The 19,852-nt window shown below is 41.4% G+C and overlaps 1 protein-coding gene across 3 annotated transcripts in view; it reads left to right on the top strand.

The window, feature by feature from the left end:
* The window catches only part of sema3fb (sema domain, immunoglobulin domain (Ig), short basic domain, secreted, (semaphorin) 3Fb), a 432,026-nt gene that overhangs the window by 395,372 nt on the left and 16,802 nt on the right, over positions 1-19,852 (top strand). For all 3 annotated transcript variants that reach the window (XM_061874803.1, XM_061874802.1, XM_061874804.1), the window contains 4 exons: positions 137-251; positions 14,181-14,250; positions 14,319-14,463; positions 14,660-14,882. In XM_061874803.1, coding sequence (XP_061730787.1) covers positions 137-251; positions 14,181-14,250; positions 14,319-14,463; positions 14,660-14,882 — 553 coding nt within the window. The remainder of the gene's footprint in view (positions 1-136; positions 252-14,180; positions 14,251-14,318; positions 14,464-14,659; positions 14,883-19,852) is intronic.

The following is a 19,852-nucleotide window of genomic DNA, read 5'->3' on the forward strand; positions in this document are numbered from 1 at the left end:
GTCTTAGTCCGAGCTCTTTACTACGCATCATAATGCAAACCAGCATGTTCACTTTTGTGTGGGAGATTCCACCTGTCTCAAAAGAGGAGGGTTTTGCTAACCGATTATTAACCAAATTTTTTTTCCCCCTTTGCAGAATGACGATGGAGGTCACTGCTGCCTTGTCAACAAGTGGAGCACCTTCTTGAAGGCTAGGCTCATCTGCTCAGTACCAGGAGCAGACGGGATGGAGACACACTTTGATGAGCTTCGTGAGTAACACATTGACACCATAAAATGACATTGTCTTATATTCGGGGTATCAAACAATTGGGCATCAACTTTAAGAATGCTCTCCCCCATGCCAGTTAACAGCGAAAAAAATCCCTTTAAAAAAAACAAACAACTCTATTTACTCCAAATCCTAAAGGTCGGCACCTTATCCATTCGGTTTGTTTTCTGTTTTGTACCTGTTCTGTGTTATTTTTACTATTAAATCAAGTCCTTACCTGCAAGTCCTGTCCGGATTTGTCTCTTGCATCCTGGGAGAACGAAATCCCGCATCACCATGCGACCCGGTCCTGACATAAACAACAACAACAAATACGTAAGCTTCTTGATAGTGCCTGTAAAATTAAATTCCATCCATCTTCTTCTGGTTATCTGAGATCGGGTCGCGGGGCAGCAGCCTAAGCAGGGAAACCCAGACTCTCCTCACCCCAGCCACTTCGTCCAGCTCTTCCCAGGGAATCCCGAGGCGTTCCCAGGCCAGCCGGGAGGCATAGTCTTCCCAACGTGTCCTGGGTCTTCCACATGGCCTCCTACCAGTCGGACGTGCCCTAAACACCTCCCTAGGGAAGCGTTCGGGTGGCATCCTGACCAGATGCCCGAACCACCTCATCTGGCTCCTCTCGATGTGGAGGAGCAGCGGCTTTACTTTGAGCTCCTCCCGGACTGCAGAGCTTCTCACCCTATCTCTAAGGGAGAGGAAACTCATTTCGGCCGCTTGTACCCGTGATCTTATCCTTTCGGTCATGACCCAAAGCTCATGACCATAGGTGAGGATGGGAACGTAGATCGACCGGTAAATTGAGAGCTTTGCCTTCCGGCTCAGCTCCTTTTTCACCACAATGGATCGATACAGCGTCCGCATTACTAAAGACGCCGCACCGATCCGCCTGTCGATATCACGATCCACTCTTCCCTCACTCGTGAACAAGACTCCGAGGTACTTGAACTCCTCCACTTGGGGCAGGGTCTTCTCCCCAACCCGGAGATGGCACTCCACCTTTTTCCGGGCGAGAACCATGGACTCGGACTTGGAGGTGCTGATTCCCATCCCAGTCGCTTCACACTAAATACAAAATAAAAATTGTTATAAGCTCTGTTACGTTTTAGGGCTCCAGACTTGTTTAAAGAGGAGTCAAAAAGGCTCTTTTGTTCATCCAGGTTGCCGACCTCTGGCTTATATTGTACATTAAATATACATTCATCATTTCTGACAGTAAGTATTGAATTGCATAGAAAAAAAGACGTGCTGTATTCAAAGCATATTCAATTTCAAGCTCCTGTCATGCATGATCCGGACTGATAAAAGGAGAAGTATGTTTTTTGTGTGCTAGCGCAGCACCTGCTAAAAGTGCCCTACATACACACACCTTCAAGAACTGACTGGGTCTTTGGCCCACATTTTGGCCTTCTTCGCATTTTACGACCCATCCAGGGTACAGTAACGGCATCCAAGAATCCTTCCCACCACCGTGTCGTTTCCTTTCAAGATGTCTTCCTCCTTTTTTTCGTGTGTGTGAACAAGGGGGGCTGATGGTCTGCGGATCAGATCACCACTGGATGGAATGTGTGTGACTGTGAGAAGTGTAGCCTTTCTGCTACAAAAGGCCCGGCATATCCCAGTGTGCTTTTCACATCTCAGCACACACTGACTCGGGCCTGATGCACGAAATCGCCGACGCTCTTCAAGAATGAAAAGTGGAGTGTGATTATAGTTGAAGTCCCCTCGTCACCATGACACATTACTGGCTTTCATCTCAACACAGACTCAGACTCGTAAGCCTTGTTTGTTTTTCTTTAAGGTGACAATTATTTAAAAGCATTTGAACAACTGCAATGGTGACACACGCGGAATAAATCCATGACTTGTCTGTCCGTGTGTGTAGTTCTCAGCAAAAGTTGTCGTCCTTTGCCAATTTTGCAGTCTTTTCAGCGTCAGTGCTGACACAGAGGCGAGTCATGGGCGTTCAAATGTGCTGTGAATCTGATGATGGTGTGGATGCAGTATTGCTTCGGGGTTAGTTGAATCCCAATGGGACTTATTACCTCCCTGCTTGGCACTCAGCATCAAGGGTTGAATTTGTGGGTTGAATCACCAAAAATGTGTGCTCAGAGAGTATGGGGTATCGGACTGTCTTATTGTGGCGGTCCCTGTATGATCAGTGCCAGAGCTTGGTCCGCATTGCCGGCAGTAAGTCGAACACATTTCCAGTGAGGGTTGGACTCCGCCATGGCTGTCCTTTGTCACCGATTCTGTTCATAACTTTTATGGACAGAATTTCTAGGCGCAGTCAAGGCGTTGAGGGGTTCCGGTTTGGTGACCGCGGGATTAGGTCTCTGCTTTTTGCAGATGATGTGGTCCTGATGGCTTCATCTGACCGGGATCTTCAGCTCTCACTGGATTGGTTCGCAGCCGAGTGTGAAGCGACCGGAATGAGAATCAGCACCTCCAAGTCCGAGTCCATGGTTCTCGCCCGGAAAAGGGTGGAGTGCCAACTCCGGGTTCGGGGAGGAGACCCTGCCCAAGTGGAGGAGTTCAAGTACCTAGGAGTCTTGTTCACGAGTGAGGGAAGAGTGGATCGTGATATCGACAGGCGGATCGGTGCGGCGTCTTCAGTAATGCGGACGTTGTACCGATCCGTTGTGGTGAAGAAGGAGCTGAGCCGGAAGGCAAAGCTCTCAATTTACCCGTCGATCTATGTTCCCATCCTCACCTATGGTCATGACCGAAAGGATAAGATCACGGGTACAAGCGGCCAAAATGAGTTTCCTCCGCCGTGTGGCGGGGCTCTCCCTTAGAGATAAGGTGAGAAGCTCTGTCATCCAGGAGGAACTCAAAGTAAAGCCGCTGCTCCTCCGCATCGAGAGGAGCCAGATGAGGTGGTTCAAGCATCTGGTCAGGATGCCACCCGAACGCCTCCCTCGGGAGGTGTGTAGCGCACGTCCGACCAGGAGGCCATGGGGAAGACCCAGGACACGTTGGGAAGACTATGTCTCCTGGCTGGCCTGGGAAAGCCTCGGGATCCCCCGGGAAGAGCTAGACGAAGTGGCTGGGGAGAGGGAAGTCTGGGTTTTCCTGCTTAGGCTGCTGCCCCCGTGACCCAACCTCGGATAAGCGAGAGAAGATGGATGGTTGGATGGAATCACCAAAAATTATTCCTGGGCGCGGCCACCGCTGCTGCTCACTGCTCCCCTCACCAGGGGGTGATCAAGGGTGATGGGTCAAACGCAGATAATTATTTCGCCACACCTAGTGTGTGTGTGACAATCATTGGTACTTTAACTTTAAAAACTTTTCAGGCATGCTGTAATGAAACAACTGGCAAAATGTGATGCAATACATTGTTATTGTGTGCATGTTTGAAATAAACTGACACCAACCAACAATTAGGCTGTATGTCACTATAGGCCATGGGTCGGCAACCTAAAAACTATTCCAAGCACAACATAAGCACTCCACACAAGTCAATCACACCAACAAAGCTCACCTTTGTGCATTGACACACAGCATAAAAAGTTTGATGGACAAAATGAGACGAAAAAGGAGTGGCATAAAATACGTCTTTCTGTGTCAGCGTTGAAGAAAGTTGTACATGTAAACAAACTATGGTGACTTCAAGTTGCACATGTAAACAAATTATGGTGAGTTCAAGGTGTGAGTGCAACTATCCGGCCCCCTCAATTACAAACCCCAAAACCACTGAAGTTGGCACGTTGTGTAGATGGTAAGTAAAAACAGAATACAATGATTTGCAAATCCTTTTCAACTTATATTCAATTGAATGGACTGCAAAGACAAGATACTTAATGTTCGAACTGGAAAACCTTATTTTTTGCAAATATTAGCTCATTTGGAATTTGATGCCTGCAACATGTTTCAAAAAAGCTGGCACAAGTGGCAAAAAGACTGAAAAAGTTGAGGAATGCTCATCAAACACTTGGAGCATCCTACAGGTATACTTGCCAACCTTGAGGCCTTCGAATTCGGGAGATGGGGGGCGGGGTTTGGTGGTAGCGGGGGTGTATATTGTAGCGTCCCGGGATAGTTAGTGTTGCAAGGGGTTCCGGGTATATGCTATGTTGTGTTTATGTTGTGTTATGGTGCGAAAAGTTCTCCCGAAATGTGTTTGTCAGTCTTGTTTTGTGTGGGTTCATAGTGTGGCGCATATTTTTTTAACAGTGTTAAAGTTGTTTATACGGCCACCCTCAGTGTGACCTGTATGGTTGTTGACCAAGTATGCCTTGCATTCACTTATGTGTGTGCAAAAGCTGCATATAGTATATCAAAATGGATACATGGATGATACAGCAGAGGATTGGGAGAATATCATGTGGTCAGATGAAACAAAATAGAACTTTTTGGTATAAACTCAACTTGTCGTGTTTGGATGAAGAAGAATACAAAGTTGCATCCCAAGAACACCATAACTACTGTGAAGCATGGGGGTGGAAACATCATGCTTTGGTGCTGTTTTTCTGCTAAGGGGACAGGACGATTGATCCGTGTTAAGGAAAGAATGAATGGGGCCATGTATCGGGAGATTTTGAGCCAAAACCTCCTTCCATCAGCGAGAGCTTTGAATGGTTGACCAAATACTTATTTTCCACCATAATTTACAAATAAATTCTTTAAAATTCCTACGATTTGAATTCCTGGATTTTTTTTCACATTCTGTCCCTCACAGTTGAAGTGTACCTATGATGAAAATGACAGACCTCAGTCATCATTTTAAGTGGGAGAACTTGCACAATCGGTGGCTGACTAAATACTTTCTTGCCCCACTGTACCTTGCCAAATGTTATTCAGCTTTTTTTTTTATCACGTTACTTCAGTTTAATGCATTCTTGCTAATAACAATCATTTTTGGGGAAAAAACAGCAAAAAACATAATTATTTCTTAATCAGTATTCCAGGACGTTTGAATGTGGGAAAATATTTCCAATTTTTCTATTGTGGATTGCAATGTATTCTTGAGGCTAAGACAGCTGGATGATTGTTTAGTGTGAATATATGCCCTGGCAATCATCTACCATGTGACATCATGACAGCCAGTCGTGCTTTGACCATAACTTTAGTAACTTTGGTATTTGGTTGCATATTCTGTGTGAATGGCTTTGGGGAATCTGTTACAAAGAAATATAATAAGTGCATGTTATCTCTCAGCTTTAGGCTTTTTTTTTCCCCCCAGGAATGAATTCACATTTCATTCATGTCTCAAGAGGAATGCAACACTGTGCAGACGCTCCAATGCGGTTTGGAACAAAACTTTTGCAGTTGAGATTTAAGGGCAACGTTCAAACGCTATGTCTCAATTTGTTTGCTTAGCTGACAGCTCATTTCTTGTGAATGTCTGTCTGCCTTTCACTCGTTTTTGCTATAATTTCTAGGCTTAACCAGCAATTTTGTTTAATGAATAACTAATTTTTTACACAAATTCCCAAACAAAACGAAAATAGCAAAAGTCATACCGATTTATAAGAGAGCAGACTGACACTGGACTGTAGACAAACTACAGACCTGTGTCCTTACTTCCTCATCTTTCTAAAATGATTTTAAAAAAACAACACATTGAAAAAATTCATGACTAAAAGTGAAACATTTACAGATAACCAATCCTGATACAGAGTCAACATTTCAACATCAATGGCATGAATTGAAATTCCGGAATATATCACTAACGCAGGGGTCGGCATCCGGATTTTGGTGCCTCTCCCGGAAATCACCCGGGGCTAACATTTTTCGATTTTGACCCGGACTACAATATTGAGGGTGTGCCGTGATGGCTATTCTTTTAACGTCCTCTACGACATGTCATTGCGCCCGCTTTTACACCATGCTGTCTGCCAGCCGGCCGGACGCATGCATGTCACTGCTTCTGTCATCACACGTACGAGATTGCAAGGCATACTTGCTCAACAGCCATACAGGTTACACTGAAGGTTGTGATACAAACAACTTTAGCACTCTTACTAATTTGCGCCACATTGTGAGCCCACACCAAACAAGAATGACAAACACATTTCGGGAGAACATCCTCACTGTAACACAACATTAACACAACAGAACAAATACCCAGAATCCCATGCATCCGTAACTCTTACGGGCTACATTATACACCCCCGCTAGCACCAAACCCCGCCCCCCAACCCCGGCCAAAATATGAAAACAACTGCATATATATATATATGCATATGTATGAATATATGCATGTGTGTGGATATATACATATATATAGATATATATCTTCTTTTTTTAAATGTATATTACTTAACTAATGTGTATGCACCATAGGGGATCTGCTCCAATTTTGTTGTTCTTTGAACCTGTTCACCGTAATAATGACAAATAAAACTCTATTCTATTCTGGTCTAAATGAAAACATCTTGAACCATATTTAAAAAAAACACATAATCCTGTTTACTGCCATGAGGTGGCGACTTGTCCAGAGTGTACCCCGCCTTCCACCCGATTGTAGCTGAGATAGGCACCAGTGGCCCCCGCGACCCCAAAGGGAATAAGCGGTAGAAAATGGATGGAGGGATGGGAATTTTATCCCACATACTGATACACTAAAGCAGTGGTTCTTAACCTTGTTGGAGGTACCGAACCCCACCAGTTTCATACGCGCATTCACCGAACCCTTCTTTAGTGAAAAATATATATATTTTTTTTCAAATTAAAGAAAAAGTTATATGTTTTTGGTTACACTTTGGTATGGGGAACATATTCTAAGTAACAACAACAAAATTTTGAGTTATTTGGACACTACAGGAACATATTCTAAGTCAGGGGTGCCCATTACGTCGATCACGAGCTACCAGTCGACCGCGGGGGCTTTTAAAAAAAATAGACCTAAAAATTAGTGATCATCAATCTTCACCAAGACGTCACTTAAATGACATTCACGGTACCGGAGGGTCTTGTGAGATGACGCTGGCTGCTGCAAGATCATTATTATTAAAATATGACCGAGAGGAAGGCTAGAAACACTTTTTATTTCAACAGACTCTCGCGCCGTACCTTCCGTCAAAACTCTAAAGGCCGACTGCACATTTCCTATCTTCACAATAAAAGCCCTGCTTCATGCTGCCTGCGCTAACTAAATACAGAGTCTTGGAAAACTGGCGTGCACAAGCGATCCCTCAGAAAGCTGGCGTGCACATCACTTGTGCACGCCAGCTTTCCGAGACTCTTATTTTGTTAGCGCAGGCAGTATGAAGCAGGGCTTTTATTGTGAAGATAGGAAATGTGCAGTCGGCCTTTAGAGTTTTGACGGAAGGGACGGCGCGAAAGTCTGTTGAAATAAAAAGTGTTTCTCGCCTTCCTCTCTGTCATTTTTTCATAATAATGAACTGGCAGCAGCCAGCGTCATCTCACAAGACCCTCGGGTGCCGTGAATGTCAATCAAGCAAGCTACGGAATTTGCCGCCAATGTTTTTCTTGTAAAGTGTATGGAAGCTGGATGAATTAGATGCCAAAAACCAACCACTTTCATGTGGTATTGTACAGAAAGGACAACTTTTTTTCTCCTCCATTTGAAAATGTGGGTGTTATCATCATTACTGTCTGATTCCAAACAATGCAAGTCATCAGAATCAGGTAATACACCAACTTATATTCTTGTCTTCGTGAAAGAAAGACATCTATATGTGTTACACATGCTTGTATTATCATTAAACACATTTAACTTGTTTACAAAAATGTCTCTTTCATAAATAAATAAATATAAATGATATATATAAATGAGGTAGATCCCCTTGAGTTGGTCAATTGAAAAGTAGCTCGCCTGCAGAAAAAGTGTGGGCACCCCTGTTCTAAGTAATAAAGACTTAATTTTGAGTTATTTGGTTAGGGTTAGGGTCAAGTTTAGAGCGTTAGGGTTGTAATAATAAGGCATAAATAAGTACTTAATAATGACTAGCTAAGAGCCAATATGTTACTAATTTGCATGTTAATAAGCAACTAATTAACGGTAAATATGTTCCCCATACTAAAGTGTTACCATGTTTTTTTTTACTGGTGCACAAAATGAACCGTGCATGAACATCACCTTGTTCAAACAAAAAAAAACAACACAGTGCATAAACTCACAGCAAATTACACACCTGCAAATCAGTCAGCTATTGCCATACGCCGATAGGGAGGAGTTTGTATTTACACGATGAGTCTGGTGGGTTTTTACCTCCGCAGAACCCCTCAGGCCAGGGGTCGGGAACCTTTTTGGCTGGGAGAGCCATGAAAGCCAAATATTTTAAAATGTATTTCCGCAAGAGCCATATAATATTTTTTAACATTGAATACAACTAAATGTGTGCATTTTTAAGTTAGACCACCATTTTTCGAGTATATTAAATCTCTTATTCTTTTTAATAACATTGTTATTCTTAAGCTAACCAATAATAGATCAAATACTTCTTACCATTAATGCGACTTCTTGAACAGGTGTGTCTATTCTAGTTTCTTCAAAATACCCAACCTGTGCTCTGTATAATGCTTTGCACACTCTTGGCATTCTCCTGATGAGCTTCAAGCACACCTGTGAAGTGAAAACCATGTCAGGTCACTACCTCTCGAAGCTCATCGACAGAATGCCAAGAGTGTGCGAAAAAGTAATCAGAGCAAAGGGTGGCTATTTTGAAAAAAATATATGTATATATATATATATTTGTTTGTGTTTGTTATTCTTTTTAATAACATTGTTATTCTTAAGCTAACCAATACTAGATAAAATACTTCTTTCCATTAATGCGACTTCTTGAACAGGTGTGGTAGAAACAGATGGATGGATTAAAATGCATGAGAAAGTTTAATATTTTGAACGTTATTTTTAACACTGTGATTACCAGGGGAATTATTCATTAGTTATCCTGTGAAGCAATGTCAGCTAAGATGTATCTGAGAGCCAGATGCAGTCATTAAAAGAGCCACATCTGGCTCTAGAGCCATAGGTTCCCTACCCCTGCCTTAGGCCGACTCACCGAACCCCTAGGGTTCGATCAAACCCAGGTTGAGAACCACTGCACTAAAGGTTTTAGATGTTGGATGTGCAAACACATGTCTTAAATTAGAATTTCCTCTATAATTTTTGTGCTCCTCTTTTGTTGGGAATAATTGCTGTACCTTTTTGGGGTAGCAGGTTATAGTTTGCTTTGTGCATAATTTTAGCTGTTTACAAATAATTGAATTTCCGTATATTTGACTTAATAAATAAAGGGTTTGTAAGTTTTTAATAGCCAACATTATCTATTTTCCTTATTATTCTTTTTTTTGTAAAATGGTTATTAAATGAAGTGTACTTTTGTAAATATTTCCCCATATTTCTACACAATAAGTCAGATATAGTAACACTAGCGGGCAGTAGAGAATGTGGGGTGATTTATGGTCGAGAACATATTTTGCTTTATTCATTATGGAAATGTTTCTTGCCAGCTTATGTTGTATATTTTTTTATTTTATCATCTATTTTTACGCCCAAAAATTTTATTTATTTTACCCTTTCAATGTCCAGTCCGTCTATTTTTGTGTGTGTTTGTTTTTCTCTTCTATTGTAACCAAATATTGTTATTTTGGTTTCACTAAGATTCAAAGACAGTCTGTTTTTGTCAAACTATCTCTTTAATGTATTAATTTATTCTGTTATTTGTATTAGCTTCTGTGTGTTCTCTCCTGCACAAAATACAGTAGAGTCCTGGGTGACTTTACAAATCTATTTTAAATAAAGATTGAACACACACCTAACACTGCAGCTGAGTAAAAACAAAGCAATATAGTTCCATTGGAGTTGTTCAGCACACAGATGCCCCCAAAAGTTCCTATTATTTTCTTTTTCTCTCCGTTGTCAAGTATGTTGTCATAAAAATACACAAGAAGTAAACAAGTGTTCCCCGCATACTGTAATGGCGGGTGTAATTTCAAAATACAAAGTTTAAGAAATGCCCCAGCTGTGTTCAACCAATTAGCGTTCCACAGCACAACCCTTCACTTTAACTTAGTTCCTGGTGAAACTTTATTTACCGTATTTCCTTGAATTACCGCAGGGCATATAGTATGCACCTGCCTTGAATTACTGCCGGGTCAAACTCGCTTCGCGAAATAATTTGCGCATGCTTAGTATTACCGCCTGGTCAAACTCGTCACGTCACAAGTGACACTTCCCCTGTCATCATTCTCAAAATGGAGGAGGCTGATTTCAATACCGGTAATTTTAAATTGCATAAAGAGAAGAAGATTAAGAGCTATTCAGTAGGATTTAAGGTCCAAGCTTACATCACACTCAGATTTTTACTGCATGCCTTTGGTAAGTGACAGAGTGAGAAGAGGTTTTAAAATAATTAGCGCATGCTTACTTTTACCGCATGTCTTTGGTATGCTCAGGAGTGAGAAGAGGTTTTAAATTAATTAGCGCCCCGGCGGCAAATCAAGGATATACGGTATGTGGGTAGTTTTTGGTTTGGTTCCTGTACAAGTTCCCGCGGTGGAAAAGGGCCTATTGTCTGTTTTTTTTCAATTATTATTAATATAATTTTTACAAAATTACAAAACAAAGCTTGTAAGATAAAGTGACCTGATTTACAAAATAATAGTGTTAGCGTTTTATGGCCAAGTTATTTGGACAAGCCTGTCCACTGTGTCCAGCGGAAATTCAGTAAGGGTTTTGAAAAGCCCATGGAGTTTCTGCAAAAGCTCCTGTGGTGGAATAGGGGACTATGCAGGTTTTAAGGCCGTGGGAAAAAAAACGGAGCACCCAGGAAAAATGTGCCAACTCCACACAAGGAGGTTTGAGCAGGATTCAAAACCCAGAACCACGTGGCTTTGAGCAGCATCATGTTAACCTAAATCCGGTATTTGTCAGAACTTTGTCTGACTAGAGGATTACAATACAGTAGGTTTATTGAGATGGCATTCTTCTTATTCCAAACCAATAACATAGTCATGCTATTTTACATAAAAAGACTACATTGTCGCTTAAGGCCGTGTTTAATACCACATGACCGCTCTGACCTTGCATCGCCCCTTAAGCCCCTTGTTGGATTGTCCTATATTTTCACAGCGTAAAGACACAATCCCACTTTCTCTAAATCCAATAATCAGTAGCATGTTTTTTCAACAAAGATCAAAGTTCAACTTCTTTTGCAGATTAGTTTCTTAGCCAAGAAATCTCTGCAAAGTCGGGTTCACGGAAACCTGTGTAAATATTCTTTCATAGGAACTCAATGTTGCACCTTTACCATGAATTGATTAACGTGGACCCCGACTTAAACAAGTTGAAAAAATGTTCGGGGTGTTACCATTTAAAGGTCATTTGTACGGAGTATGTATTGTACTGTGCAATCTACTAATTAAAGTTTCAGTCAATCAATCATTTGAACAATGAATTGATTAACGTGGACCCCGACTGAAACAAGTTAAAAACTTATTCGGGTGTTACCATTTAGTGGTCAATTGTACGGAATATGTACTGTACTGTGCAATCTACTAATAAAAGTATCAATCGATCAAACAATGAATTGATTAACGTGGACCCCGACTTAAACAAGTTAATACCTTATTCGAGTGTTACCATTTAGTGGTCAATTGTCCGGAATATGTTCTGTACCGTGCAATCTAGTAATTAGAGTTTCAATCAATCAATCAAACCATGAATTGAGTCACGTGGACCCCGTCTTAAACAAGTTGAAAAATGTATTCGGGTGTTACCATTCAGTGGTCAATTGTACAAAATATGTACTGAACTGTGCAATCTACTAATAAAAGTTTCAATCAATCAAACCATGAATTGATTAACGTGGACCCCGACTTAAACAAGTTGAAAAACTTATGTGGGTGTTACCATTTAGTGGTCAATTGTACGGAATATGGACTGTACTGTGCAATCTACTAGGGGTGTAACGGTATTTGTATTGAACCGTTTCGGTACGGGGGTTTCGGTGTACCGAACGAGTTTCCACACGGACATGAATTTACTATGAATTGATGTACGTAGACCCGGATTTAAACAAGTTGAACAACTTATTTGGGTGTTACCGTTTCGAGGTCATTTGTACGAAGTATGTACTGTGCTGTGCAATCTACTAATACAAGTTTCAATCAATCAATCAAACCATGAATTGATTAACGTGGACCCCGACTTAAACAAGTTGAAAAACTTTTTCGGGTGTTACCATTTAGTGGTCAATTGTACGGAATATGGACTGTACTGTGCAATCTGCTAGGGGTGTAACGGTATTTGTATTGAACCGTTTCGGTACGGGGGTTTCGGTGTACCGAACGAGTTTCCACACGGACATGAATTTACTATGAATTGATGTACGTAGACCCGGATTTAAACAAGTTGAACAACTTATTTGGGTGTTACCGGTTCGAGGTCATTTGTACGGAGTATGTACTGTACTGTGCAATCTACTAATACAAGTTTCAATCAATCAATCAAACCATGAATTGATTAACGTGGACCCCGACTTAAACAAGTTGAAAAACTTATTCGGGTGTTACCATTTAGTGGTCAATTGTACGGAATATGTACTGTACTGTGCAATCTACTAGGGGTGTAACGGTATTTGTATTGAACCGTTTCGGTACAGGGGTTTCGGTGTACCGAACGAGTTTCCACACGGACATGAATTTATAAATAATAAATGGGTTGTACTTGTATAGCGCTTTTCTACCTTCAAGGTACTCAAAGCGCTTTGACACTATTTCCACATTTACCCATTCACACACACATTCACACACTGATGGAGGGAGCTGCCATGCAAGGTGCCAACCAGCACCCATCAGGAGCAAGGGTGAAGTGTCTTGCTCAGGACACAACGGACGTGACGAGGTTGGTTCTAGGTGGGGATTGAACCAGTGACCCTTTTTTTTGGGCAAATAATCATTAACTTTAGAATTTGATGCCAGCAACACGTGACAAAGAAGTTGGGAAAGGTGGCAAAAAATGCTGATAAAGTTGAGGAATGCTCATCAAACACTTATTCGGAACATCCCACAGGTGTGCAGGCTAATTGGGAACAGTTGGGTGCCATGATTGGGAATAAAAGCAGCTTCCATGAAATGCTAAGTAATTCACAAACAAGGATGTGGTGAGGGTCACCACTTTGTAAACAAATTTTAAAACAACATTTCTCAACGAGCTATTACAAGGAATTTAGGGATTTTACCATCTACGGTCCGTAAAATCATCAAAAAGTTCAGAGAATCTGAAGAAATCACTGCACGTAAATAAATGAACCAGCACCCATCAGGAGCAAGGGTGAAGTGTCTTGCTCAGGACACAACGGACGTGACGAGGTTGGTTCTAGGTGGGATTTGAACCAGTGACCCTCGGGTTGCGCACGGCCACTCTTCCACTGCGCCACGCCGTCCCTATAATTTACTATGAATTGATGTACGTAGACCCGGATTTAAACAAGTTGAACAACTTATTTGGGTGTTACCGTTTCGAGGTCATTTGTACGGAATATGTACTGTACTGTGCAATCTACTAGGGGTGTAACGGTACGTGTATTTGTATTGAACCATTGTACGGGGGTTTTGGTTTGGTTCGGAGGTGTACTGAACGAGTTTCCACACGGACATGAATTTACTACGAATTGATGTACGTGGATTATTATTCGGGTGTTACCGTTTAGAGGTCATTTGTACGGAGTATGTACTGTACTGTGCAATCTGCTAACACAAGTTTCGATCAATCAGTTAAACCATGAATTGATTAACGTGGACCCCGACTTATACAAGTTGAAAAACTTATTCGGGTGTTACCGTTTATTGGTCATTTGTACGGAATATGTACTGTACTGTGTAAACTGCACTGTTTCATATTATGTATTCTCTTCCTTTAAAAGTTTAAATCAATCAATCAAACCTTTCCCTTCGCACTGAAGTGATGCATCCTTTGCTTTTTGTCATTTAGGAGATGTTTACATACAGCCAACGCAAGACACCAAAAATCCTGTCATCTTTGGAGTTTTTTCAGTTTCTGGGTTAGTGTTTTTGGGATGTTTGACTTTCAGCGTGCTTCCCAATTATTTACCGTCCTATTTTGTTATAGGTCAGTTTTCAAAGGCTCTGCAGTTTGCGTCTACTCCATGGCTGACATCCGCATGGTCTTCAACGGACCCTTTGCACACAAAGAAGGTCCCAATTACCAGTGGGTGGCCTACACGGGGAAGATCCCTTACCCCCGACCAGGAACGGTGAGTTTTACCTATAGAAAGGTCTAACCTCGCATGAATCCCACTGCAAGCTGCCATAACATTGATTTTTCTTTCCACCTAAACCACAAATAGAAACCATGTAGGCAAAACACTGTCAGCAATTCTAAGCTCAATGTTTCTTCAAGACGGGTCTTTATGCATGTTTTCCTTCACCTGCTGAATGTTCTGTCCGCAGTGCCCTGGAGGTACATTCACCCCCAACATGAAGTCCACGAAGGACTATCCGGATGAAGTGATCAACTTCATGAGGAATCACCCTGCCATGTACAATTCAGTCTACCCAGTACACAAGCGCCCCCTAGTGGTCAGGACCAACGTGGACTATGAGTTCACCACTATTGCAGTGGACCAGGTGACAGCTGCAGATGGCAACTATGAAGTGCTTTTCTTAGGAACTGGTGAGTCGCAAATGTTGTCTTTCTCCCGGTAACACAGTCTGAGGACTGAATAAAATAAACTCGAGCCACTGAAAGAATTCCTATGTCAGTAGTGGGATTGTCTCTCCTGTAATCATTTATCATCAAGATAAAAGATTCTTTCCCTTCAAAGGGCTTTTGTTCTACCTCATTCTACTCACATATAATTAACAACAGGGTATTTCATCTGGAGGGCAGTGAGAACTTAAAGTACCAGGAGAGTGGAAAAGCAAGTTGCCTCTATATTAAAGCTGGTATCATATATATCTGATGTATGACATTGATTTTTATTAAGGATCCACATTAGCTGGTTGCCAAAACAACCCACTAGTCTTCCTGAGGTCCACAAACTCAATACAATTACAAGTAAAAACATATAATTATAACCACACAATACAGAAAAAAATAAAAGCATCAATAAGAAAACAAGCGAACAATTTACAGTCATAGAATAATAATTACCATATGAATATAACTACACAATATAAAACAAAACAAAATCATCAACAAGCAATCTAATTTAAAGGCCTACTGAAAATCACTACTAGCGACCACGCAGTCTGATAGTTTATATATCAATGATGAAATATTAACATTGCAACACATGCCAATACGGCCTTTTTAGTTTACTAAATTGCAATTTTTAATTTCCCGGGAGTTTCTTGTTGAAAACGTCGCGGAATGATGACGTGTACGCGTGACGTCACGGACTGTAGCTGCACACACACAGCTAAAAGTCGTCTGCTTTAACCGCATAATTACACAGTATTTTGGACATCAGTGTTGCTGAATCTTTTGCAATTTGTTCAATTAATAATGGAGAAGTCAAAGAAGAAAAATGGAGGTGGGAAGCTTTAGCCTTTAGCCACACAAACACACGGTGATTCCTTGTTTAAAATTCCCGGAGGTGAAGCTTTACTATGGATCAGAGCGGTCAAGCGAACATGGATCCCGACCAAATGTCAACCAGCAGTTTTCGGTGAAAAAAATTGTGGTAAAAAGTCGCCACTTACTGGAGATCAGCTGAGCTTCTGCCGTCGACTTCCCTCAGACACTGGCGTCAACACACCCGTGGACACACCCCTCCGACTATCAGGTACTATTTAATATCACTAAAACACTAGCAACACAAGAGAAAGATAAGGGATTTCCCAGAAGTATCCTAGTAAATGAGTCTAAAAACATCTGAATCCGTCCCAATGCAATCGCATTTTTTTTTTTCTAGCCCTTCGCTATCAATATCCTCAAACACGAATCTTTCATCCTCGCTCAAATTAATGGGGAAATTGTCGTTTTCTCGGTCCGCATAGCTCTTTTTGTTGGAGGTTTCCATTAAAAACAATGTGAGGATGTGAGGAGCCCTCACACGGGTGACATCATCGTCTGCTACTTCCGGTACAGGCAAGGCTTTTCTATTAGCGACCAAAAGTTGCAAACTTTATCGTCAATGTTCTATACTAAATCCTTTCAGCAAAAATATGGCAATATCGCGAAATGATCAAGTATGACACATAGAATGGACCTGCTAGCCCCGTTTAAATAAGAAAATCAAATTTCAGTAGGCCTTTAAAGACTTAGATAGAATATTACTTTCTTTTTAAAAACCTGTGTACTTTCAATGTTGGTGAGAATTTGAGGCAGTTTATTCCAGAGCGATACAGATTTATAAATAAAAGATTTCCTCGAAGCATTTTTCCTGGGACGAGGGAGTACAAAATGCCCCTCACTCGACGCCCTGGTATTATAATTATGTATAGTGCTACTGTGAACTATTTTTGGGCCATGAAAAAAGCAGGAGTTTTACGACCGGTTACTGATTTGAACAATATTAGAGTATTAGCTGACAACCTGTTCTGCACTGTTATTGGTTCTTAGTGAACAACCCAGAACCAGCCTTGCTGCCCTATCCTGGACTTGCAGCAGACGCCCAGACTGTAGAACAAAAGTCCAGATGACAAAAGACTAAACTCTTAACAATCTGACAAAGAAGACTTTGAAAGACTTAAACATTTTGCGAGTAAATAGATATGATCAAAAATAGTATCAATCTCGCGGAGATTCTCGAGCCATTTTTGAGAAATAATGAGCTCGCCAGTGATGTCATCGCGTGAGGTAGAGGTAGGAACCACAGATCCCTTCCTTACCAACAACAATGCAAATCATGCAGACATTGTAAGAGCCAACAACGATAAATTGGGGAAAATTATGATCTATAAACTTATATTTTTGATCCTGAATATAAATAGAATGAGCTACACGTTTTAGAAGCTCTGTTAAACAGATCTCTGAGCATAATGTAGTAGTATTGCTAAGTGCTAAACAAGAAATACAAACATAATGTAACAATAACTTACTGTACGATGTCTGCTCTTATTTTGATGACGACTGATAGGATTTCCATATCTTCTCGTTGGGATGAAGAATTAATCATGATGCACATTAATTGATTAACTCGGACCCAGACTTAAACAAGTTGAAAAACATATTCGGGTGTTACCATTAATGGTCAATTGTACAGAATATGTGCTGTACTGTGCAATCTACTAGTAAAAGTTTCAATCAATCAATAGTATGGCATGTGTTTTGATTGATTGACACGAAAGGTGTTTTGATTGTCGGAAAAGTCTCCCTGCAGACACTGTCTGCGGTTGTGTGTGTTTGTCGTCATCTCTTTGTATACATTGAATGTCACAGATGAACAACTTCTACATTTTTGGCTAAATCTTCCCCAATATCCAAATGAGAGGCATGATTTTTAATCTAGTATAACTTTGACGTGCTGAGACGCGAGGACGCGGGACCTGCAGGACATAGCAGCCAGCTCACAGTAAAGCAACAAAAGTCTACTTAGCTGTGTGCTAAAAAAATTGTTTGTCTGCGCTAGCGCTTATAATAACAACATTACTAATATTTGTGTGCTAAAAAAATAGTTTGTCTGCGCTAGCGCTTATATTAACAACATTGATACTATTTGTAGTTTCTATAAGGTCAACGGGCACATAGTGATGTTTAGAAAGTAGTTGACTTGGAAGTGTTTTTTATAATTTGGGGAGAGTCCGCTGCTCCCCTGCTAAACAAATATCTGCTCGACGCTGAAGCAGTGACTCCATGCGCTCTGAATACGCACTGCTGATTGGCTGTAACATCGCTCTGAATACGCACTGCTGATTGGCTTTGTATGTAACCAATCATTTGGTTGTGTGGGCGGAACAATGCTTGCTGCTGAGACAGAGGCAGAAAGCAGAGCAGCTTGTGAAGACTTACAAACTCGTTCGGTACGCCCACGTGCGGAACCGAAACCCCCGTACCGAAACGGTTCAATACAAATACACGTACCGTTACACCCCTAATATATAGTGTTTATCGTGTAAGGCAATGCAAATTAAACAATAAAAAAAACAAATAACGGTTTGAATTGGTATCAACAGTTTGAATTGGTCCAGGTTATCGGGGACTGTTATTACTGACAGACAGGTGTTGCGGTGTGACTGCAGCCAGGCACGTAAGAAAACCCTCGTCTCCTTGGCAACGTCTCTGTCGCTTTCACTCATTTGCCGCTTTTCCACTAATGCATGGGTAGGCAACCCAGAACGTTGAAAGAGCCATTTTGGTCCCAAATAACACAACGCTGTCAAGCACCATTCATATAAAACTCGCGGGCCGCACTAACATTAATATAAGTCAGAAAAGACTAAAGTTATTAAAGATCTTCTTTAAAGGGGAACATTATCACAATTTCTGAAGGGTAAAAAACAATAAGAATCAGTTCCCAGTGGCTTATTTTATTTTTCGAAGTTTTTCTCAAAATTTTACCCATCACGCAATATCCGGAAAAACGGCTTCAAAATCCCCGATTTAACCGTCGTTATATCCACCCGTCCATTATCCTGTGACGTCACAGTGTGACCACACAGAAACAAACATGGCGGATAACACAGAAAGGTATAGCGATATTAGCTCGGATTCAGACTCGGATTTCAGCGGCGTAAGCGATTCAACAGATTACGCATGTATTGAAACGGATGGTTGGAGTGTGGAGGCAGGTACCGAAAACGAAATTAAAGAAGAAACTGAAGCTATTGAGCCATATCACGACAGACAGCGGCACGGGAGGAAGCGCGGACGAATTCGGCGATCGCCTTCTAACCAACGATTGGTATGTGTTTGTTTGGCGTTAAATGTGGGTGGAGGGAAATGCTGGATGCAAATATAGCTACAAATGAGGCATAATGATGCAATATGTACATACAGCTAGCCTAAATAGCATGTTAGCATCGATTAACTTGCAGTCATGCCGTGACCAAATATGTCTGATTAGCACACTCCACATAAGTCAATAACATCAACAAAACTCACCTTTGTGATTTTGTTGACTTTATCGTTGGAAATGCATCTGCTTTGAGTGTCGCAGGATATCCACACGTTCTTGCCATCTCTGTCGTAGCATAGCTGTCGTGGGTAAAGTGTGCAGAACAAACGAGGGACTTTCGCATCTTTTGGCCAGTGGTGCAACTTGAATCCGTCTCTGTTCGTGTTGTTACACCCTCCGACAACACACCGACGAGGCATGATGTCTCCAAGGTACCGGAAAACAGTCGATAAAACGGAAAATGACAGAGCTGATTTGACTTGGTGTGTGTAATGTGTTGGAGAAAATGGCGGGTCGCTTCACGATGTGACGTCACGGGTGAAAGGTCATTGCTCCGACAGGCTATCAATTGAAAGGCGTTTAAATCGCCAAATTCACCCTTTTAGAGTTCGGAAATCGGTTAAAAAAACATATGGTCTTTTTTCTGCACCATCAAGGTGTATATTGACGCTTACATAAGTCTGGTGATAATGTTCCCCTTTAACAGCAGGGAGGAGAGGAAGAAACGGGGGGCATGGAGACAAGAGGAGGAGATTCCTAGAGCTCAAAAAAAGTCTGCGGGCTATAGAGCTTTTTCCGTTCG

Source organism: Nerophis ophidion, linkage group LG16 (genome assembly GCF_033978795.1).
Source record: "Nerophis ophidion isolate RoL-2023_Sa linkage group LG16, RoL_Noph_v1.0, whole genome shotgun sequence".
NCBI lineage: Eukaryota > Metazoa > Chordata > Actinopteri > Syngnathiformes > Syngnathidae > Nerophis > Nerophis ophidion.